A 21,840-nucleotide genomic window follows, 5' to 3' on the forward strand; every position below is an offset into this window, starting at 1 on the left:
GATCTGGAGGGGAGGCCCTGCCTTTCAGTAGGGCACTGGCAGTCTCTGCCCCCCAGAAAGGCCAGCACCCCTCAGGTTAAACTGCAGCTGCAACCCGTGACCAGGACCCCTCTGCTAAGAAGCTGATTCTTCCTTCTACATCTTTCTCTCAGGGGGGACAGACATTGGCAGCACAGAGAAGATGCCCCACACTGATGCAGCCCACACCACCTGGGCCCATCCTACCTCAGTGGCTCAGCAGTGTTGGCACAGGACAGCAGCATTTTAGAAGCCAGATATGGGCGCCAGAACAATTGATTTAGCATTGGGCAAAGGGCTTGGCATTGCTTGGGGTTCACTGGGGGAGTCCTTGGGTAGGAAGACCCTGCTCATTTACATGTGATCACTGGGTTCAGGAAGCCATAGCAATCTAAGTCCCCTGAATGCCTGGGCTGGTGACTCTGAAGCTCTGACAGGCATAAGCCCAGGACCTGTGCAGCCCGGACCTGGGGTTCTTCCTCCTTTCTCACTAGTGAAAAGGGGGTGGGGCGGACTTGGTAATCTCCAAGTTCTCCACCGCTCTGAGCATCTGAGTCTACAGCCGCTGTCACCTCCGTGGGTACAGGGCCACTCTCTCTCCACTTCCGACACTCACCCAAGCACTCAACAATTCTTCTCTAGAAGCAGTTTCCTCCATACTTGAAATTCCTCCTGTGCCTCCAACTCAAATCAACACATGGCCTCCATAGTTCTTCCCCAGTCTCCCTTGCACCCCCAAAACTCCTCGCCAAAGGGAGAGAGAACAGAATCTGCACATATGAAAGTCATCCCAGTGGGAAACAATAACAGAGCTCGGCAAAGGCGAGGAAAACCTCAGCATCCTGAGGGCCTCTGGAAAGGCCTTAGTCTCTATCTCCAACAATTCTCTTGGTCAATCCCTGATCAGTGATTCTGAGGGAGGGGCTTGGAAGGATGGGGGATGGGACAGGAGGAAGCAAGCTTTGCTTAAAAAATGCAAAGATGCTCAGGACCCCTCTCATGCTCCTCACGTACTCCCACTGCCCCTCACTGGCTTCCTCTGCAGTCTCCCCAGCCTCACATCAGCTTTCCCACCACATGGGCATCTCTGATTACTAAACCACACACACACACACACACACACATACACTCACACACACATGCGCACATGCACACACATGTGCATGAATACGCCAGAACACTGTCTCCATAACCAAAGGAGAGGCACGATGTGGGGTCAGGACAAAGGAAGGGTAAGAAAAGACCCCATAAACAAGGCAGGGCATGAGAGGCTGGGGCAGTGGTGTCAGTATTCTGGGAGAAAGGGAGAGAACAGTCTAAAGTTGGTCCCGGGCCTTCCCTGGGGAGGAACTTAGCATGCAGTTTATTCCCTCCTGCTTGGGTTCACCTTGCTGGGTTCCTCCCAGGCACGGGAGAGAGTGGAATTACAGCATCTTCCTTCTTTGCCACCAGAGCATGAGAGGTCATGCCTCAGTGCCCGGCGACAGGCACAGGGGGGCAGCCTGGGCTCCCCCAGGCCAAAGTCAACATGTCCACTACCAGGTCCTCTGCTCTAGAGCTCCAGACCCAACAGCTGCAGGGGAAACACTTCCTGGTTTGTAACTTGCTCTGGGCTGGACAGGGCCTGCCTGGCTACTGCACCCTCAGGTCTTTCTTATGTCTCTTAGGGTCTCTCAAGGTGGATGATGAGGGAGACAGCTGCTGTTTCATCTGTGACAAGGGAAAGGACCCCAGGACATGTAGAATAAGCCTAGCCCAGGGGGAAGGCCACTCTCACCCCACCCCAGGCCTTCACCCTGGACTGATATACTCAAACAGTTTAGAAAAACAATGGCCACCATCCATCTCCTCCAGCAGGTGCCTTTCAGAAAAGTCTCCAGTGTCTCCAAGTCTGAAGACAAACATCACAGGCGCCCAGCACCTCCTGTCCTCTCCTTCCGGCCTCACTGAGCTGGTGATGTGATAAAGAACACAGATGCACCTTTCTGATGCTGCTCCTCCCTCCCCTCCTTGGATCCTCCAGCTTCTTAGGGGGGTGGTGGCAGCTTTAAGTCCAGCAGGGTGTAGGCGAAGATGTTCCAGAAGATGGCGAATAGCACAAAGATGGTGTACATGGCCACAAAAATCCACCACAGCGATTGGTCCTGCAGCCTCTGCTCGTAGTTCCTCAGGACTACCACGCCCAGGGTGATGCCCACAGCCACTCCACCCAAGTGCGCCACAAAGCTTGGGTGAGGGCACGGGGGATAGGCCGACGGGTGGAACCGGAGCCACACAGCCCGCCCAAACTCCATGCTCACTGCAAGGGGGAGGAAGCACAGAGAGTCACAGGAGGGCCCCTGGGCAGGGACTGAGGCAGAGAGGCCTTGGAGCCATCCACCCATCCTCCCTCCCATTCATTCATTCATTCACTGTCTAGTAAGCCAAGCACTGTTCTATGCCCTGCAGATGTAGTGTAGAAGGCAGATCTCTGTTCCCCCAGTTTCGAAGGTTGGGACCTAAGCCAGCATGCAAGCACCTACACAAGGTAATCTCAGGAAGAGAAAAGGCATAGGGAAAAACAGGTGATTTAAAAACAAAGCCAGGCATAAGGCAGGAGATTCTTTGCTTTGGGGAGTCTGGCAAGATCTCCCAAAAGAGCTGAGATGTGATCATTGAGAGAAGCCCCTAAGAAGAGCACCCTAGGCAGAGGGGAAAGGCTCTCACTGATGCCCAAAGGCTCTACAGTCATGAGTTCTGGAAACTCAGTGTCCCCTTCAGGGTAAATTCTCAGCCCCAGCGGGCCAGGTTGCACTAATGGGACATTAATAACAACTTCAGTACATGCTAGAACTTTTAATAGTTTTCACAACGTTTTCATGCATTATCTCAAAACCCTTAGAAAACCCTCAGAATCAATGTTTTTGTGGTGGGAAGGAAAGAGTGGAGGGGAAGAAGGCCAAAGAAGGAATGGAAGTAAAGAATCCCACAAGTGTTGGAAATCATAACAGATTCTAAAACGCTCCCAGCCTGCTCTTCAGTTCCCCTTCCTTGTGTAAACTTATTGGGTCCGCCAACCCGGTGGGGGCGTATCCTCAGAAAGGACAGGTGGGGGACACCGCCGCTGCACGGCCCACCACCAAACGAATACCAAGGGTGGGTTTCTGACCCTCATTTTACAGATGGGGAAACGAAGGAAAATTTGATATATTTTTGAAAGTCCTTTGGAGGGAATTTCACACTTGCTCAATTACTATTTAATTAACCAGTGCCCACTCCCCGGGTGCCAGCACCTCCTGGAACACTCATTCCCCTTGGGACTGCCTGACCTTCTGGACTTGCAACCTGCAACTCCACGGATGGCCGATAGATGGCGGGAAAGCAACAGCCAGGGACGGACTCAGAGCCTCCCGCCACCCCACCACCCCCACCTCCTCCCTAGGCCCTGAGGCATCTTTCTAACAGCTTAATAGGCCCTCCCTGGGTTTCACTTGGGAGGTCTGAAAGACATTGGCATGCCATCCTAAACTGCCTAGTTTTTAGGCTGCTTAGAGTTGGGTTTCATTAAACAACAAGATTCATGCTTTTTTTTTTTTCCCCTCTTTGAAAACAAACTCAGACAGAGCAGACAGGGAAAGCTATGCCCATCCACTGCAGCCCTCTCTTCTGGTTCATGGGATCCAGGGCTGGAAGGTCCTCTCTGGCATTAAATGGGATTGGTCCTCCAACCCCATGCAGACATAGAATGTGCCAATGGAATGAATGAAACATGCAATGAAACCAGAGAGCCCTGCAAGTCATGGGCTAGGGAAGTGGGGGTGGGGGTCAAAGTGGAGCCTGTGCTGGTGCTTCCTCCCTTCCAGGTTGGCTCAGGATCCTTCTTCCTCTTCCACACGCAGGAGGTGGCACACCCAGGCAGAGACAGTCAAAGTGCCGCTGCTCAGCTTGGCTAAAGTGTGGGCACTAGAAATGGGACAGGCTGGCAGCGAATTCTGGCTTTACCACCTCTAGCTGAGTGGCCTTGGACAAGGAACTTCACTCTGAGCCTCGAGTATCTACTGTAAAGCAAGACTGCTAATAAAAAGCCCTCATGGCGCGGTCTTCTGAGGACTGGATGACAGAATCTGTGCTCCCTCTTGTCTCTTCCTCCCTCTGTTGCTTCTGTTCCAACTCAGCTTTTTCTATCACAGAGAGAGCCTCTTGGCCTCTGGTCTCATCCCCCACAGTCAACTCATTCTCCACACTGCAGCCCCACCAATGTCCTGCAACTCCAATCTGTCAGTAACTCTCTTGTGGGAAGCCCTCAGTGACCTCTCCGTGCGTTCAGGATGAAGTCACACGTTTCTCCTTGCATCTAAAGCCTTTCATGACCTCACTCCTATTATCTCTCATCACAATCATGCACAGACCCAAATCACATGTCAGTTTTGCTAACATCGCTTGCTGGTGATGGCCCTTCATCCGCCCGTGTCTTTGTTCATGCGGCACCTTTGCTGGAAATGCCTTTGGACTTAGTCTACACGGTGACCCTGTCTGTCTGTCTTTAACACTCAAAATAGTCTCTGCAGGTGGCCCTGACTTCTTCCCAACTAGGGCCCTCCCCCAATTTTCACAGGGGCCTTGGTTATACTTTGTGAACTTGCTAAAACTGCAAGACTGTGTGCGCGTAGGCACGCAGGTGCACATATGTGCATTTTTCTGGGGAGAAGGATCCTAGTTTCTATCAGGGGATCTCAAAACATCGGTGTCATGACCCAAAGGGTTATTAAGAAGTTCTTTTTCCTGATCTGGGTACTTGAGTTTGTCCTGTGTGTACTTTTCCGTTGGCACAGAAAGTTGCTGAGAGCCGAAGTGGTAGTAGAGCAGGACTCCTCTCGCTGTATTACTGACTTGTCTGCTCTTGTTTCCTTGCCCGGGAGCCCCTTGAGGGCAGGGACATGCCATCTTTACGTCCCAGGCCTGCTGCAGGGCTCCCTTTCCCCAATCTGCCCCACGCACCCCTGAGGTACTTACTACAGATCAAGGCCACAGCCATCCGCAGCAGCTTGAACTGGCACTTCATGCCTGACCAGTTCTAGGGGAAAAGGAGAGAGTTCTGTCAGTTCCAGATCAGGCCAGCGTAGAAGACTTTTTTCCTTCCAGCACACAGCAAGTTTATTTATTTTTAGAAGATTTATTTTTATTCATGTATACAAGAACTGGGGTCTAGGCCAGTGGTGCAGGGGATGAGAGGATTCACCAGAGACAGAGCGGGGAGCAGAACAGGCAGATCTACTGAAATACACTGCTGAGGGGAGCAGCGGGCAAGACAGGAGAGGTCTGCTGCGCCATGTGGGTAGTTCCCTGGCTGGGGATAGAACTCATGCTGCAGTGGCTGCCAATAGCTTGATAGCACTGAGACTTAACCCCTGCACCAGCAGGGAGGGCCACATGGCAAGTTTATTAAGGAAAAGTATAAAAAGGAAAGAGAGGGAGGCAGGCGAGCAAGAAAACTTGATGTTTAAATAAATAATCTCCATTAAGTATTGCCTTAGGGGGTTATGGCTTAGCTGCGGATCACACTAGCTTGGCTTTGAGACTTGAGGCAATGGTCAATTTATTGTTGCCATAAAAGCTCTTGGGCTGCACTAACAGAAGAGTCTGGATCCAGAGAGGAAGCCCCCCTCCCCTGCACGGACAGAAGGCGCTGAGAGTTGCAACAGTTGCTGGGGCTCATGCTCACAAAGGGGTGCAGGACAGCAAAGCAAAGTCCAAGCAGACACAACAGGATGATGAAAGAACTCAAAACCCTGTGTGTGAGGGTCGAATGAAGAGGGGGGTCAAGTTCAGGCGGCCAAGTTATCAAGTGAGCCAACACGGGAAATGGCATACGCTGTGTGACCAGCAAGTAGGAGACGCAAAGGATGAAACCTTCAGAGGTTTTTGTTCGTTTGTTTGTTTGTTTTTAGCTCAGGATAAGTACTTCAAACAAGGAGAGCTGTCCAAAGACGGAATCCTCCATCTTGGGGGATTGTGAGTTTTCCATGATTGAGGGGTCCACATGGCTTGGAGGGGATGCTCTAGAGAATTGGGCACTGGAAAGGGGGGGACCAGATGGCCTTCAGACAAATCCCTCTTTCCCCTGAGAATCTCTGAACACTCTGAACCCCCAAAGCAGATAAACAGAGTACAATTATTCATCTTATAAAAGGATTTTTCACTCTACAAAAGACTTCACCACAGGACTCCTTTGCAGGGCACTCCTGCAGTGCATTCAAAGCACCACTCCCTTTAAGCAGACGCGGGCGCGCGCACAGAAGCCAGCCTGGACCAGAAGCCAGCCTGGAATCTTCCTGGAACACATCAGCTCAAGGGAAGGAGGCAACTGTGTACAGCCAGGGGCTTCTGTTCCCTCCCACACACCCTTTCTGCCTTTGCCTCCTTGCCCAGGCCCATCTGGGGGGCATGTCTCACACTCCTTTGACATTGAGGGGACACACGTGAGACTTCGTGAGGGCCCTGAACACTGGCACGTACAATAATGCTACAGAAGCTTGAGTTGAGCAAGCATTATGCAGGGAAACTGCCAAAAGAGGGAGAAATCCTGTAGCATTGGGCGTCTTGTTCCCTCCCTCCCTTTCTCTGATTATTCCTCTGACTGGCAACTTCTTCACAAAGGCAAGGTGGGTGACACATGGCCCCTCTAGGTGGGAAACGTCTTATCTCGGCTTGCTCACAGGAGTCTGTGCTAAGGAGCAGATGGCAGGATGTCGTTGTCACCTGTTGACATCTGCCCACAGGGGAACCCTGCCAGGAGATGAAAAAAATGAGAGTTGGAGTCCCCTAATCTCTCTAGCACCCCAACCCACCCAGCTTGGTTCATTCACTGATGGTGGGTGTGGGTTGAACCGCTAAGATGGGTGGGTCCTTGGAGTCACCTGATGGACCATCTCCTCCCACAGGGACATACAAAGGGCCCTCCCGCCCCTGCAACAGGGAGCTCACTATGTCCCACAGCAAACCTGTGAAGGGGCTCCAATCCCTGGAAGTTCTTTCTGCCAGGATTTGCCTCTTTCTCAGGTCCACCCACTGGTCTGAATTCTCCCTTAAAAGTGACACCTATGTTGGGGCCTCCCTGGTGGCACAAGAGTTAAAGACACAGCACTATCAATCTATTGCCAGCCCCTGTGGGTCGGAGAGCTACCCACACGGTGCAGGCCTTTCTTGTCTTGCCTACTGCTCCCCTCAGCAGTGTGTTCCAGTCAATCCACCTGTTCTGCTCCCCACTCTGTCTCTGGTGAGTCTTCTCACCCCCCACCTCTATCTTACATCCCAGTTCTTGTGTGCATAAATAAATAAATCTTAAAGTGACACATATGTTGATAGAATACCATTTACAACAGGCAAGAAGCAGAAGCTACCTAGTGTCCATCCATAGATATACAAGTCAAGTATATACTCCATTACAGATGAGGGAATATTATTCAGTCTTAAAAAAGAAGGGTGTTTGACACATACTTCAGTGAACTTTGAAGACATTATGCTAAGTGAAATAAGAGTGTCACAAAGGGACACATATTACACTGTAGAATTCTATTTACATGAGGTACTTAAAGAGTAGTCAAATTCTTAGCAACAGATGGTTGCAGGGGGTAGGGTGGGGAGCCGTTGTTAGTGAGTAGAATTTAAATTCTGCAAGGTAAAAAGCCTTCTGTGGGCAGATGGTGGTGATGACTGGACAACCATAAGAACGCACTTAACACTAGTGAACAGTACACTGAAAAGTGGTCCAGATGGTAAATTTTAGGCCATGCATATATTTTTTTAAAAATATTTATTTATTTTGATTACAAGAGCTGGGGTGCAGGCCAGAGATGGGGGGTGGTGAGAGGATTCATCAGAGACAGAGTGGGGAGCAGAACAGGCAGACTGACTGAAGTACACTGCTGAGGGGAGCAGTGGCTGAGTCAGGAGAGGTCTGCTGCGCCATGTGGGTAGCTCCCTGGCCGGGGATCGATCTCACATTGTAGTGGCTGTGGATAGCTTCATAGTGCTACGTCTTAACCCCTTGCGCCACCAGGGAAGCCCCAAGCCATGCATATTTGATAATGAAAAAGACACCAAGAGTGATACAGAACACTCCCACTACCCATTTTCTTCAGAAAAACACCTTACCTGAAGACATCGTCTCTCACTGTTCTGAGTGATGATTTGGCCAAGCAGGTCCAGAATGTACTTTAGCCGAGGTTCCACCCATCCCGGGCCTTACCTGGGTTTCATTTTAGAAAGTACCATCCGTCTTTTTGGTCTGGCAAGAGCATCAGTGGGATGGCTCGGAATTTCTTTCTCTCTAGTATCTTCATTTGTTAATTTGAGATCATGATAGTGCCTATCTCAATTACCTACCTCACTGGGTTGTTGTGAAGGTAAAATGAATTAATACGCAGAGAGCACCAAGAATGCTGCCTGGCATGCGGTAAGCGTCATCTTAAGTGTCTGATATTAGCATCTAGACATGAAGCAAAGATGGTGGGCTTGCCATGCAGAGAGGCTTTGTGACGTCTGCATGTCAGTGGCTGTGGATAGAGTCCGGGAGCTCCAGTTTTGCCACAGCACTCCCCAGATCAGCTGTATTCACAATACCTGCCTGGGCCCTGAAGACAATGGACTTTGTCAAGAAAATCCAGCCTCACGTGCTTTCTGCACTTTAAGGAAGAAGAAACTGAGGATCCAGAAATACCACTTTCAGGTTACCATGAGTTGATGACTTTGATAGGGTTCCCAGTCTAGGGCTCTGTCCACCCACACTTCTGTTTGTCTGTCCCTGGCGGCTGCCCCAGCTGCCCCCAAAGCCGAGCAAAAATCAGCACCTGAGGAGTTAAACTGAAGTCACCCTTTCCCACCTGCTGCCTCATTTCTCCAGTCCATTATTCCTTCCAATAAAATGAGCACAGTGAAACAACAGGAGAAAAGGAAAAAAGCTCACCCACAGCAGCACCGCTGAACTATCAATGTTGAAAGCCTGTGGGCCCCTGGGGAATATAAACCTTTTGGGGCCTCCCCGGTGGCGCAGCGGTTGAGCGCTGGGTTGCGAAGCTGCCCGCGGCCTCGGCGGCGCCGGTTCGATCCCCGGCTGCTCCCCGGCCACCGGAGGAGGGTCCCACATGGCGCGCAGACCTCTCCTGCCGCCCGCTGCTCCCCTCAGCAGTGTACTTCGGTCCTTCTGCCTGTTCTGCTCCCCGCTCTGGCTCTGGTGAGTTCTCTCACTCTCCCGCGCTTCTGACTGTACCCAGTGCATGTATAAACAAAACAAGCAAGCAAATGGATAAATAAATAAAAACATGCCTCTATAAAAAAAAAAAAAAAAAAGAATGGTGCAATTTATAAAAAAAAAAAAAAAATATAAACCTTTTGCAGGCCTTTTAATTTCATTCTCTTCCAGAGCCTCGCAGGGTGAGACAGTAACTCACCCACAGCAAACCAGGCAGTAGCGCGTCCCCTCCGCTTCTTGCTCACCCAAGGAGTTAAGAGCTCAGAGGCTGAAACCCAGGCCTGGAGCTTCCATTCCAATACAGCTTTACATATACCCAGTAGAAACAATTTCTTACCAAGTGACTTCAAGAAAACCCAACACAGGAAAAGGGAAAGTATAACATAAATTAGGGATCCATTATTTGTTCTACGGAAGGATTTTTACTTAAAATGAACCTTGTAACAGATCTTTCGTATCTTTTAGATGATTTTTCCTTGTGCTTTGACAACATGATTAGTTTGCAAAATTCAGATCTCAAAACATTTTAGGAAAACATCTCTGACATGGAGCAAAATATAAGTAAATAATTATATATTTAAAAGTGGAACCCTGGAGGGCCTCTCCGGTGGTGCAGCGGTTGACAGCTGGGTTGCAAAGCTGCCCGCAGCCTCGGCAGCGCCAGTTTGATCCCTGGCCACCGGCGAGGGTCCCACATGGCGCGCAGACCTCTCCTGCTGCCCGCTGGTCCCCTCAGCAGTGTACTTGTCAGTCTGTCTGCTCTGCTCTCCCTTCTGGCTCTGGTGAATTCTCTCACCCTCCCACGCTTCTGACTGTACCCAGTGCTTGTACAAATAAATAAATCTTAAAAAAAAAAAAGTGAAAAAAAAAAAGTGGAACACTGGCAAGCTGGTTCCAGCAAAAGACAATTAATAAATTATGTATATCTTTATACCTCTAGTATTTACAATAAGAAGTTTTGACTATAGGTGTTTTTTTTTCCAATTTTATTTATTTTTGCATAGAAGAACTGGGGTGTAGGTTGGAGGTGCAGGGGGTGGTGAGAGGATTCACCAGAGACAGAGTGGGGAGCAGAACAGGCAGATTGACTGAAATACACTGCTGAGGGGAGCAGCAGGTGAGACAGGAGAGGTCTGCTGTGCCATGTGGGTAGCTCCCTGGCCGGGGATGGAACTCAGGCAGTAGCAGTGATAGCACTGAGACCTAACCCCTATGCCACCAGGGAGGCCAATGACTGCAGGTATTTTATGTCAACCAGATCTTTTGCTGCAATACTTTCAGAATTTAATCCCTTGATGTAAATTGCAAACATTTTGGAACACAGTATGTTTTCATGAAAAATAAGACACAATTTCATTCAAGACAGTAATCTCTCATTTAGATAGATAAGCCTGAGACAACACCTCAGAGATCAAACACTACAAAAATGAACAATGATGTAAAAATATATAAATAAAAAGGAAAAAAAAAGGATAAGCCTGAGAACACAGTGTTAAGCATTTTTCTATTATGTAACTGAGGAAAAAAACGACATGTTTCTTGATTGTTCTCTGTACAGAGATCAGGTAAAATGTATAAAGATTAGAACAATTACATGTCTATAAGTATAGACACACATACATGCACACACTCAGGGTCTCGGTACTGTGAGGGTATCTGTCACATGGAAAGCATTTCCATGTCCAGTTATTCCATGACTTTCTTATAACTACCTTGTGAAGAAGAGAGTACAGACGAGAACAGCCCTGAGGCGTGAAGGCACTCACAGCTATTCCGACAGTGACACCACACTGAAATTTGACTGCCCAGGCCATGCTTTCCCTCCTTTTCATTCCAGCGAAGTGCTTTATTATGTATATACACAGAGAAAATCTTCATCTTCATTTTGGAGTTAAAAATAGTATATCCATTAGGTTGAACCGTGTGTGAAATCGCCATAGTCTAAGTGCTTCTGATCTACGGAGATGCAATTTCATAGGTTCTGTCCAACATCTCTCTGAATTGCTGGGCACTGAGCTAATTTGAGTAAAGGCAGCTTCTTAATGAAAGGAAGCCAACCTTCCTTTTTTAAAAAAAAAATATTTATATATATTTTTCATCATTGTTCATTTTTAAACAGTTTGCTTTTTTTTTTTTTTTTTTTAATCCTCAGGCATTTGTTGCTGTCAAATAAGCACCACACAACTTCTTGAGAAGGCCTACGTTATCATGCTCTGGGGCCTATGAAGTGCTCAGTGCCAGGTCTAAAGCCATGTGCTTCTGGAAGGGCTCTCAGATGGACCGGTCATCACCACAGCCACAGGATACTTGCCAGCAAGCAGTGTAAGCTGGAACAAAACTGCTTTCACACCTCCCTCCTCAACTCCCACACCCACTCCCTGGTCTTGGGGAGATCAGCCCTCACCACAGGAACTTCTGGGGCATCAGGGCTGTTTCCCATGTACTGGGGAAGGAGGTAGAAACGGGGGCATCTTTATGAACAACTGTTTGCTTCTTCTTTCCCACATTCACTTGGCTGTGCTTGCTCATCCCCTTACACATATACACGTCTTGGGGGAACAGGGAGGGAAGGTTAGCATTTCCTTCTACTACAGAGAGGAATTGGGGCAGGGGGAGGAGGCAGTGGAGGAGGCAGAAATCCGAGGAAAAGCTGTGTCTGGGGAAAGCTGTGGCACTGATACAGAATGACCCATTTAAAAGGGCCATGTGAGGCAGCTGCGCGCCCAGGTTCTCAGCAGACTGAGCGGCGTGCATGTGCGAGGTACGTGTGTGCGTGCACGTGTGTGAGTAAACACACACGCATGAGCACACACCCAGACTCCCACATTCACGCAGGCTTTCCCACACCTGCTGTATCTTTCCAAGTGCTCATCTCAAGTTGCCAAAATTCAGGCAAGTAGCAAGTACAGTGAGTATCTCCTGGCTTTCCCCCTTTCTCAACTCTCTCTCCCTGCAAAGAAAAAGGATTTCTCTGGTGAAAAGAAGAGGCATGGTATTGAGGAGTGGGGCAGGTGAGAATGGCAATAATAATGGAGAACCGAGGAACTCCAAAAACAGTTGCAACTGAGCTTCACACAGCGACTGAGTGAGCGAAGACAGTGATGGAGGACGGAGGTGAGAGCAGGGGGACCCTGAAAAGAAGTCCGAAAAGCCTTTTCTGGACATTGTTCATTCCTCCTTCGCCAACATTTAGTAGGCTCCATCAACCAGGTACTCTGCCCCACGCCAGGCACTGGGGAACCAGGTGAGTGAGACCTGGGCCCTACCTGAAAGCTCCCCAGGACAGCAGGGGTGTGAGGCAGAGGTGGCCAAGCACAGCCAGAGATCCCATCTCTAACCTGAGGTCACCTGGCCTCTTCTGGGGGCACTAGGGAATTAAGTTAACATTTATACTGAGTGTGGGGCCCCTCTGGTGATGCAAGGGGTTAAGATGCAGCACTATGAAGCTATCCGCAGTCACTGCAGCATGAGTTCTATCCCTGGCCAGCCAGGGAGCAACCTACATGGTGAAGCAGACCTCTCCTGTCTCGCCTGCTGCTCCCCTCAGCAGTGTATTTCAGTCAATCCTCCTGTTCTGTTCCCCGCTCTGTCTCTGGTGAATCCACTCACCCCCCACACCTCTGGCCTGTACCCCAGTTCTCGTATGCATAAATAAATAAATCTTTAAAAAACAAAAAAAAAAATATACTGAGTGGTTATCGCGTATCATCTCTTTTCACAGACGAAGAAACAAAGACACAATGCAGTTAAGTAATCTTTTGATGGCCACACCTTAGGAAGCGGGTAGCTGGGACTCAGACCTAGACTGACTGATTTCATGGCCTACACGCTGAACAATTTCCCTAGACTGCCTTCCAAGAAAAGGCAGAGAAGAGGGAGCGTGAGAAATGGATTGGTCACGTCCTGCCACTGTGAGGGACGGGTGTAGGGGGACAACACTTGAACTGTTGTCAGGAGCTGTAGGTTCAAGTCCCCATTTGGCCACAAACTTTACAGTGACTTTGGACAAATCATTAAACCTCCCAGAGTCTCCTTTCCAGTTTGAGAAATGTGATGAGATCATATCTAAGATCATCTCATAGCTCATACCATCTATGACAAACAACAAATTACAATTATTCATTTCAGTGGTGAAGAATTTTAGCACTTTTTAAAGTCACCGAGTGGGAAAAAGGAAGTGGGAGGTAGGGAGATGGGCAGAGTCACAGGCAAGGTCATGGCTGGAGAAAACAGGAATTGATCGGAAGGGGCCCCCGTGGAACGGGCCTGCAGCGGGGAGAAGCATCTAAATTCTGTTACTGGGCGGGTCTGGCTACTGCTTGATGGGCCAGGCTGCAGCGTGGGTGAGGACCCAAAGCCCAGCTCTAGCAGATGAACGCCTGGGCTGAGTGAGGCAGAGGGCAGACCAAGAAAGGCGAGTTGAGACAGGAGGTGCTCACCATCACAATGTTGGCCAGATGGGCAGAGACGAGTGCATAGACCCCTCCAGAGGAGCCCACGACCGGCGCAGTCATGTCAGCCACGGACACTGCCAGGGACCCTGGTACAGAGAGAAAGTGCGGATTTAAGAACTCTGCAGTAGGGTCCTCACCCCAACCCCAGGCTCTTGGAGGCTGCAACCTGAGGGTAAGACCCCAAAGCTGAGGGGCGGGACCGTCGAGTTGGTAAGAAGGTTTTGCTGATCTGTTGCTTGGGGGCGAGCTTGCGTCATGCATTTGGACCCTGCCCCCATTTCTTATAGCCTAGCAACGCAAACCAGGGCCATAACTGACCCAGTGGTAGAGGAGGCGGTGCTGCAACTTTGGCGATCAGAGGAAGCCTGTGGAACCCGACCCAGAGCTCACTGAGATGTGTCAAGAGTCATAGCAGTGACTTGCCCTTCAGGACAAGAAGGGTAAGAATGAGAGAGAAGGGACATAAGTCACTTAAATAGTATTGCTTGGGCCTCCCTGGTGGCGCAAGGGGTTAAGCACCGCACTATAAAAGCAGTCCGCAGCCTCTGCAGCAGGAGTTCAATCCCCCGGCCGGCCAGGGAGCTACCCACATGGCACAGCAGACCTCTCCTGACTCGCCCGCTGCTCCCCTCAGCAGTGTATTTCAGTCAGTCTGCCTGTTCTGTTCCCCACTCTGTCTCTGGTGAATCCTCTCACCTCCTGCATCTCTGGCCTGTACCCCAGTTCTTTTTTTTTAAAGAAGATTTATTTATTTATTTATTTATACAAGCACTGGATACAGTCAGAAGCGCAGGAGGGTGAGAGAATTCACCAGAGCCAGAGCGGGGAGCAGAGCAGGCAGACTGACAAAAAATACACTGCTGAGGGGAGTAGCAGGCGTGGAAGGAGAGGTCTGCGCGCCATGTGGGACCCTTGCCGGTGGCCGGGGATCAAACCAGCGCTTCAGAGGCTGCAGGCAGCTTCGCAGCCCAGCGCTCAACTGCTGCGCCACCAGGGGAGGCCCTGTACCCTAGTTCTTGTATGCATAAATGGATAAATCTTTAAAAAATAAAAATAAATAAATAGTAAAAAAAAAAAAAAAAAGACCCCAAAGCTAAAGGCTCTCTTCCTCCTATGGTCCTATGTCATCTGGGAACCTCCTAGGGCATTAACTTACAGTGAAAAGAACCATTTCACTCAAACCTCTCTTTTTTCCCCTGGGGCCTCCCTGGTGGCGCAAGGGGTTAAGCACTGCACTATGAAGCAATCAGCAGCCTCTGCAGCATGAGTTCCATCCCTGGTCGGCCAGGGAGCAACCTACATGGTGCTGCAGACCTCTCCTATCTCGCTTACTCCTCCCCTCAGCAGTGTATTTCAGTCAGTCTGCCCGTTCTGCTCCCCACTCTGTCTCTGGTGACTCCTCTCACCACCCCGCATCTCTGGCCTGTACCCCGGCTCTCGTATGTATAAATAAAATCTTTTAAAAAAACACCTTTTTTCCCCAAAGATTTATTTATTTATGCATATAAGAGCTGGGGTGCAGGCCAGAGGTATGGGGGGGGGGGGTTTGAGAGGATTCACCAGAGAGAGTGGGGAGCAGAACAGGAGGATCTACTGAAATACACTGCTGAGGGGAGCAATGGGCAAGACGGAAGAGGTCTGCTGCGCCATGTGGGTAGCTCCCTGGCCGGAAATTGAACTCATGCTGCAGTGGCTGTGAATAGTTTCATAGTGCTGAGACTTAACCCCTTGTGCCAACAGGGAGGCCCTTAAACCTCTATTTTTACACATGGGAAACAAAGATTCAGCAGACGGAAGTGATAGTCTGTCTCTCACTCCAGCCTCTGCCTCACATTGTGCTATCTCAGGGTTCTGGAGCAAGAACAGAAATAGAACAGTAGTTATTGCAGAAACAGCTACTATGGATGGGGCACCCTGCACTAGACGCTGGCCAGGCATTTTACAGAGCTCTCCTGTAGGCAGTCCTTTGAGGCAGGTGCTGACAGTCTCATTGCAGAAATGAGGAGACTGAGCCCAGAGTCACCTGGTAGGAAGGGCTGGAACCAGGATCTGAGGCCAGGTCTGCCTGACACAAAGCCTGTGCTCCTGGTCTCTCCAGCAAGAGAGTGTCTCTCTCCCCAAACAGATAGGTCAACCACCACCCTCCATGACAGCTCTCTCTGCTCCATAGCTCCAGAAACCTGCTTAGCCTTACCTCCAACCTGCCTCTTGCAGAGTGAAAGCACAACAGGCCAACAGGCTCTCCTGAGCAGGGGCTTCTTTGATGGAAAAAAATGTCCTTGAAAAATCCCCGGAAAGAGAGATGATGTCATTCCCTCTGGGAAGGGTATAGACTCTTGGTCAGGGGGATGACAAACTTTTGTCTTGGGAGGGAAGCTGGGCAGAGAGGAGATGGGAAATGTATTGTTTTGGTCTCATTTAAGTGTGATCAATGCTTTGGCTTCCAGGGAAGGACATGGGAGACTAAAAATAACTAGGAGGTAGAGCCCAAGGCTCGGAGGATGAGAGGTGACTGGCCTGGGTGAGTGTGCAGAAATCACCGCTGGAAAATACCCGCAGGCTCATGAGCCAATTAGCTGCTGCCTGGGTGGAGAGAGGGGGCACAGCCTGCCACACTCTGCAGGCTCTACAGGATGGAGTGCCTGCTACTTGGAGAGACTGGGCTCAGGCAGCAGAGAGCCCCTGTGACAGCCCCATGTCTCTCTTGCCCACCCCTGCCCTGCCTCTCTCTCAGCTCACGGGATCCTTCAAGGAAGTGATCCTCACAACAGACTCTTGGTCTCAAGGGGGATGTAATCTCTCAGGAAAAAACAAACTGTCATGAATTGAGAACTCCCAAGTCCGTCTCCCCTCCCAGAGCAACTATAAATCTTTCTTCTCGCCTTTCATGCTTTCCCTCTGGCTTTAATTAGGTATTGATCTATTGTCAGATAACTTTTTTTTTTTTAACTGCCTAGCCACAGGGTCAGCTATGTATAACAGAAAAAAAAAAAAAAAATCCCAGGGTGGCAACCAGACAGGCAGGGGGATCTACATGACAAAGGATTCCCACGCTCTCCTGGCGGGCTGGCTAGGAAGGCTGCAGTGCAGGGCTGCAGAGGGCTGGATGCCCAAGCCACTCCTCATTAATTACCGTTTGGACAGAAGAAGCCCCACAGCCTCTAGGGACTGGCCTTTTTTTCAGCTTACATCCCTACATGCCAGTCCAGATTCTGCTCCCTAGGCCTCCTCAGCGCAGCAGGGGAGAGGCGTCAGGGAAACCTCGGCAGGGGCCTGGCCTCCATACAGTGACCTTTCCTTCACCTCACCCATGGATGGGAGGCCTGACCCCAGGGCTAGGGGCCAGTCTCGGATTGTGGCAGGAATATGAAATGGGGGTGTGGCTGGCTAGTTGTGTGACCTTGAGCACAGCCCCTGGATTCTTTGGGCTTCAATTTTCACATCTGTGAAACAAGGAGGTCTAAAGCTTTCCAACATTTGAGTAGTGAAACCCTTTTTTCAAAGGAAACCTTATCCAAACCCCTACCCCATGGAGCAGGGCACAGAGAGCTACTCTGGCTGAAGGGGGAGGGGTGTGGGGAGCAACACTCTTCACTCATAGAAGGGACGGTGAAGGTTCCTTCCAGATGAGATAGATATCCAATAATCCGAATTTTGGCCTAAGATCCAGAGTCTAAGACTCTGATCCTGGTTCTAGAATTGTGAAGGTAACAATCTGGAGGTAACTCATCTATCCTCCATTTGTGGCATAAAGTCTTTCCTGACAGGACTCTAATTAGCCCTGGACCAGGGGGCCTGGAAGAGATCAAATCCAAGCAGAGGCATGTATGTATATGAACACGGTAATAAAGGTCATGCCTGAAAGGATTAATTAATAAAGGCAGAATTCCTGACAAGCTGTTCTGAACCTAACGGTAACAGTACAATAAGGTCAATATGAATTCCATGAAGGTGGTAAGGTAGAGGACGGAGAGGGAATGGCAAGCTGGGGTGACACGTCACTTCTGCACAGCAGCAGGCCAATGACCACTTCTCGTCAGGGCTATGAATTTTCCCCCAAAATTCTGGGTCCACGCCAGCATGCGGGTAAATTGGCGACTTTGCCATAATGCTCGGCTGTGATAATTTTAGCCTGTAGAATTTAAAGCAGGTGTTCTCTAACATCTCCCTTGGCCGGTTAAAAAAAAAAATTCAAATGCAAATTGGCAGAATATCTATCTTTAGGCAGCATAATTTTATTTACATATATATTCTTTCATTTGTTCTACAAATATGTGTTTAACATGTGTCAGACCCTGCACTAGACTCCTGGGGTGTACTCATGGCTTATAATCTATACTCAAGGCTTGGTGGAACTATTAGAATTCTGGATTTTTTTTTTAAGGTTTATTTATTCATGCATACAAGAACTGGGATACAGGTCAAAGGCGCGGGAGGGTGAGAGGATTCACCAGAGACAGAGTGGGGAACAGAACAGACAGACTGACTGAAATATGCTGCTGAGGGGAGCAGCGGGCGAGGCAGGAGAGGTCTGCTGAGCCGAGTGGGATTCTTGCCGGCCAGCTGGGATTGAACCCACACTGCGGACAGCATCAAAGCGCAGCGCTCAACCGCTTGCGCCATCAAGGGAGGCCCTAAAATGCTGGCTCTTAAAGGATTGAAATTGTTAGCCAGAAGTGAGATACTTATTGGCCTCAAGCATTGATTAGAAGCACAGAGAGGAGGGAGTGTGTCCACCCCAGTCTAGTACTTCTCAGCTGAGCAAATTGAGCAAGTCATTTCACTACTCTCAACTTCTTATGAAACAGTGGGGGACAACACCCCCCTCATAAGACTGTTGTAATGAACACAGGAGATAATAAATTCATGTGCCTTTATCACATGTTCTGGGGTACTGATGTGCTCAGCAGAGGTGAGTGACCATTGTTACAAAACATGTGATGGCCTTGGATTTGGAATATTTTCACTGGGCAAGAATTAGAGGGCAGGGCCAGAAGTCTATTAAGACCTCCGTAGGGGCCTCCCTGGTGGTACAAGGGGTTAAGATGCAGCACTATGAAGCTACCCGTAGCTACTTGCAGCACTAGTTCGAGTTTGATCCCCGGCCAGGGAGGTGACTCACATGGTGCAGCAGACCTCTCCTGTTGCGCCCGCTGCTCCCCTCAGCAGTGTATTTCATCAGTTTGCCTGTTCTGCTCCCCACTTTGTCTCTGGTGAATCCTTTCACCTCCCCACACCTCTGGCCTGTATCCTAGTTCTTGTATGCATAAATAAATAAATCTTAAAAAAAAAAGATCTCCCTTGGTTTCCGGCGATAAACTGCACAACAGTAAGGTCCACCTTTCAGCTCTCATAACACTAAGGGAGTGATTTAGAGTATGCCTTGTAGTGTCAGACAGTCAGGGTTGAGCCCAGCTCCACCACTGACATCTGTGTTTTCTTGAACAGGTCACTTGCTTATTTAAGCCTGGGCTTCTGTAACAGGTGGAGAGTGAGGGGACCTGCCTCATGGGGTTGTGAGGATTTGATACTCCCCAACACAGCAGGCACTTGATAGTCACTGGCTACCCAGTCAGGGTCTTGCACTCTGTTAAAGCCCCCATCCCCCATGACGAGGGGTGTATATGGAGTGGAAAGGGAGGAAGAGGTGGGCAGTGCAGGCAGAGCAATCAACTCAATCCTGGAGATCAATGATATGATATGTGTCGACCGGAGTGCCCTCCGGTCTGAATCAATGACTCAGACAGAATAGCACAGTCCTCTCATTTAGCGGGCGAACCCCCCTTCCGCCTGTGTACCACCCCCCAGGAAGTGATACCTGAGCTGTCTCCTGGCTGCGTGTCATCTGGTTTTAGGGAGGCCTGAGTCATTTTGAATCTTATTTCTGTCTTCCGGGTTATTGGCACGCCCACCTAATTGACTACAAACTGCGAGTGTTACGAGTGCCTTTCCTGTTCCTTGCCATTAACCATCTGGGTCTCTGGGTATCTGCTACAGAAAATGTGGCTATAAATTCCCAGATGTCAGGACTAGGGTGTGTGTGTGTCTGAGTGTAAGCCTGGCACACATAGATGCTCAGGAAACCTCTGTTCAAGGATGTGGGAGGTGCTGGATTCTGGGAGATGTTCAGTGGCTGCTGTCCAAGGTGGCCAAGTTTTTGACCTCAGCACACAGAGTGAAGGAGATGGTGCTGGGTTGATCTCGCTGCGTTGATGCAGAGGGTTCACTAACTAGGGGAGAATAGGGTAGGGCCTTCCCTCCTCTACTCCTGAAACGATTTCAGTTACTTCCAGGGCCCCTACCTGCCCATTGTTTACAAGGCTGACGCTGCTACCCTCTCTCCTGATGACAACTTTAATGCCACTCAGAAAGGATTAAGATCTTATTTAAACATACACACAAAGCTCCCTTGGGCATGGCTGTCAAGGTGAAGAGCTGAGGCAGCAAACCATGTTTAAAAAAAAAAATCCAGCCATAAAGTTGGAAACATCACGAAGGAGATCTCTCTGCTCAGAAGTCCAGTTTGTGCAGACTTTCCCTGCAGAAATCTGCTCTGCTCTCCCTGGCTCACCCCCGTCTGCCTCACCTGCCCATGGGAGGGAGGTGGGAGTCATGCTGGCCACCGAGAAGCTGTGGTTGCCGCCCCGAGTCAGCCGATGCCCAAGTGCCTCTAGCTGGCCAAGCACTCAGCACCTCCTAGCCAGACTTCCTTTTGTCAGCAGTGAGTCATTCGAGGGGACGGTGGGTGGCCTGGGCAGAGCAAGCGCTCCCTTTGGGTTCGGAAGCTGGACTGGCCAGGGGAGGTACCTGGCTCCATCCACACCTTGCAAACACTGTGCCTTTGCAGTTGACATAGCACTCTTATTCCACTCATCTCACTCACTCCTAACATCCTACAGGCAGATGCTACTGTTTTCCTCTTTAAGCTTAACAGGGCCAAGAGAGGTTAAGGAATTTTCCCAAACTCACACAGATACAAATGGTGGTATAAAGACAGAAAGTCCAGTCTCCTGGACAGTCTCCACTCCTTTGCCATCACAGGCCTCCCTCTCTGGGTGGCAGTCCCCTTTCCAGTCTCCCAGGGAAGTGGGGAGATTTGCCTGGAGGACCACAGGCAAATCAGGCGCCTTGGTGATGAGGGCTCTTTGTGTCCCCTGAAAGCCTGAGGCTTAAGTGACCTTATGGAGTCTCCCAGACACCCTCAGGAGATTTATTCCAGTGGACATGGGGTCCACCTGCCTACCTGCTACAACACCGGCCACGTACACCAGCCCAATGCGGGTTGCTCCATGCACCATCTCCAGGGGCACCCCCACCAGGAGCTGCAGCACCACGTTGAGTCCCAGGTGTTCTATCCTGTAGGGAGAGACCACACTCATTCATCATTCATTCATCATTCATTCATTCACTCATCCATTCATTCTTTCAATCAATTCTGTATGCCAAGATACTGGGCATCCAGAAGTGAATAAGATCCTCGACCTGTCTTTCAGGGGTTCCTGGTCTGGTAGGGGGAGGAATTACAATGCAGACAGATCATCTTGGAAAGAGTGTTTTTCAGGCCTCCCTGGTGGTGCAAGGGGTTAAGTCTCAGCTCTATGAAGCTATCAGGAACCGATGCCTGGCCAGGAGACCTCTCCTGTCTCACCTGCTGCTCCCCTCCGCAGTGTATTTCAGTAGATCTGTCTGTTCTGCTCCCACTCTGTCTCTGGTGATTCCTCTCACTCCCCTCACCTCTGGCCTGTACCCTAGTTCTTGTATGCATAAATAAATAGAATAAATCTTTAAAAAAAGAGTGTTTTTCCATACCTTTCCTGCCAGTTGGGATAGGAATACATGTGTAAGGCCTGAGGGGTTACAAGCAGTGTCTGTACTTGTCACAACGAGAAGGACTAACCACAGTCAAGATTTAGTAACTCCATGGATTGGCACATAAGAAGCTGAGGCTCAGAGAAGGGTACTGACCACCTTATGGTCACACTGTCATTCTAGCTCTTGACTGCAGCTGTAAGAATTCTAGGTAGTCATTGGGCCAGTTTATCATGAGATCCTTGCTAGGGTAGGAGGCACCACTGAGAACTTGCCGCGGACCAGCACAGCAGTGAACGATGAGGCCGTCTCAGGGTTGAGAGACTGCGC

At 49.8% G+C, this 21,840-nt stretch overlaps 1 protein-coding gene across 4 annotated transcripts in view; it reads right to left on the reverse strand.

The window, feature by feature from the left end:
• Window positions 1-2,045: 2,045 nt before the first annotated feature.
• The window catches only part of RHBDL3 (rhomboid like 3), a gene marked incomplete at both ends in the record, with an annotated part of 44,439 nt that continues 24,644 nt past the window's right edge, over window positions 2,046-21,840 (reverse strand). For all 4 annotated transcript variants that reach the window (XM_084238300.1, XM_084238299.1, XM_084238298.1 and 1 more), the window contains 4 exons: window positions 2,046-2,317; window positions 5,011-5,071; window positions 13,687-13,787; window positions 20,945-21,057. In XM_084238300.1, coding sequence (XP_084094426.1) covers window positions 2,046-2,317; window positions 5,011-5,071; window positions 13,687-13,787; window positions 20,945-21,057 — 547 coding nt within the window. The remainder of the gene's footprint in view (window positions 2,318-5,010; window positions 5,072-13,686; window positions 13,788-20,944; window positions 21,058-21,840) is intronic.

This window comes from Talpa europaea (genome assembly GCF_964194135.1).
Source record: "Talpa europaea genome assembly, chromosome: 7".
In the NCBI taxonomy this organism is placed as follows: domain Eukaryota; kingdom Metazoa; phylum Chordata; class Mammalia; order Eulipotyphla; family Talpidae; genus Talpa; species Talpa europaea.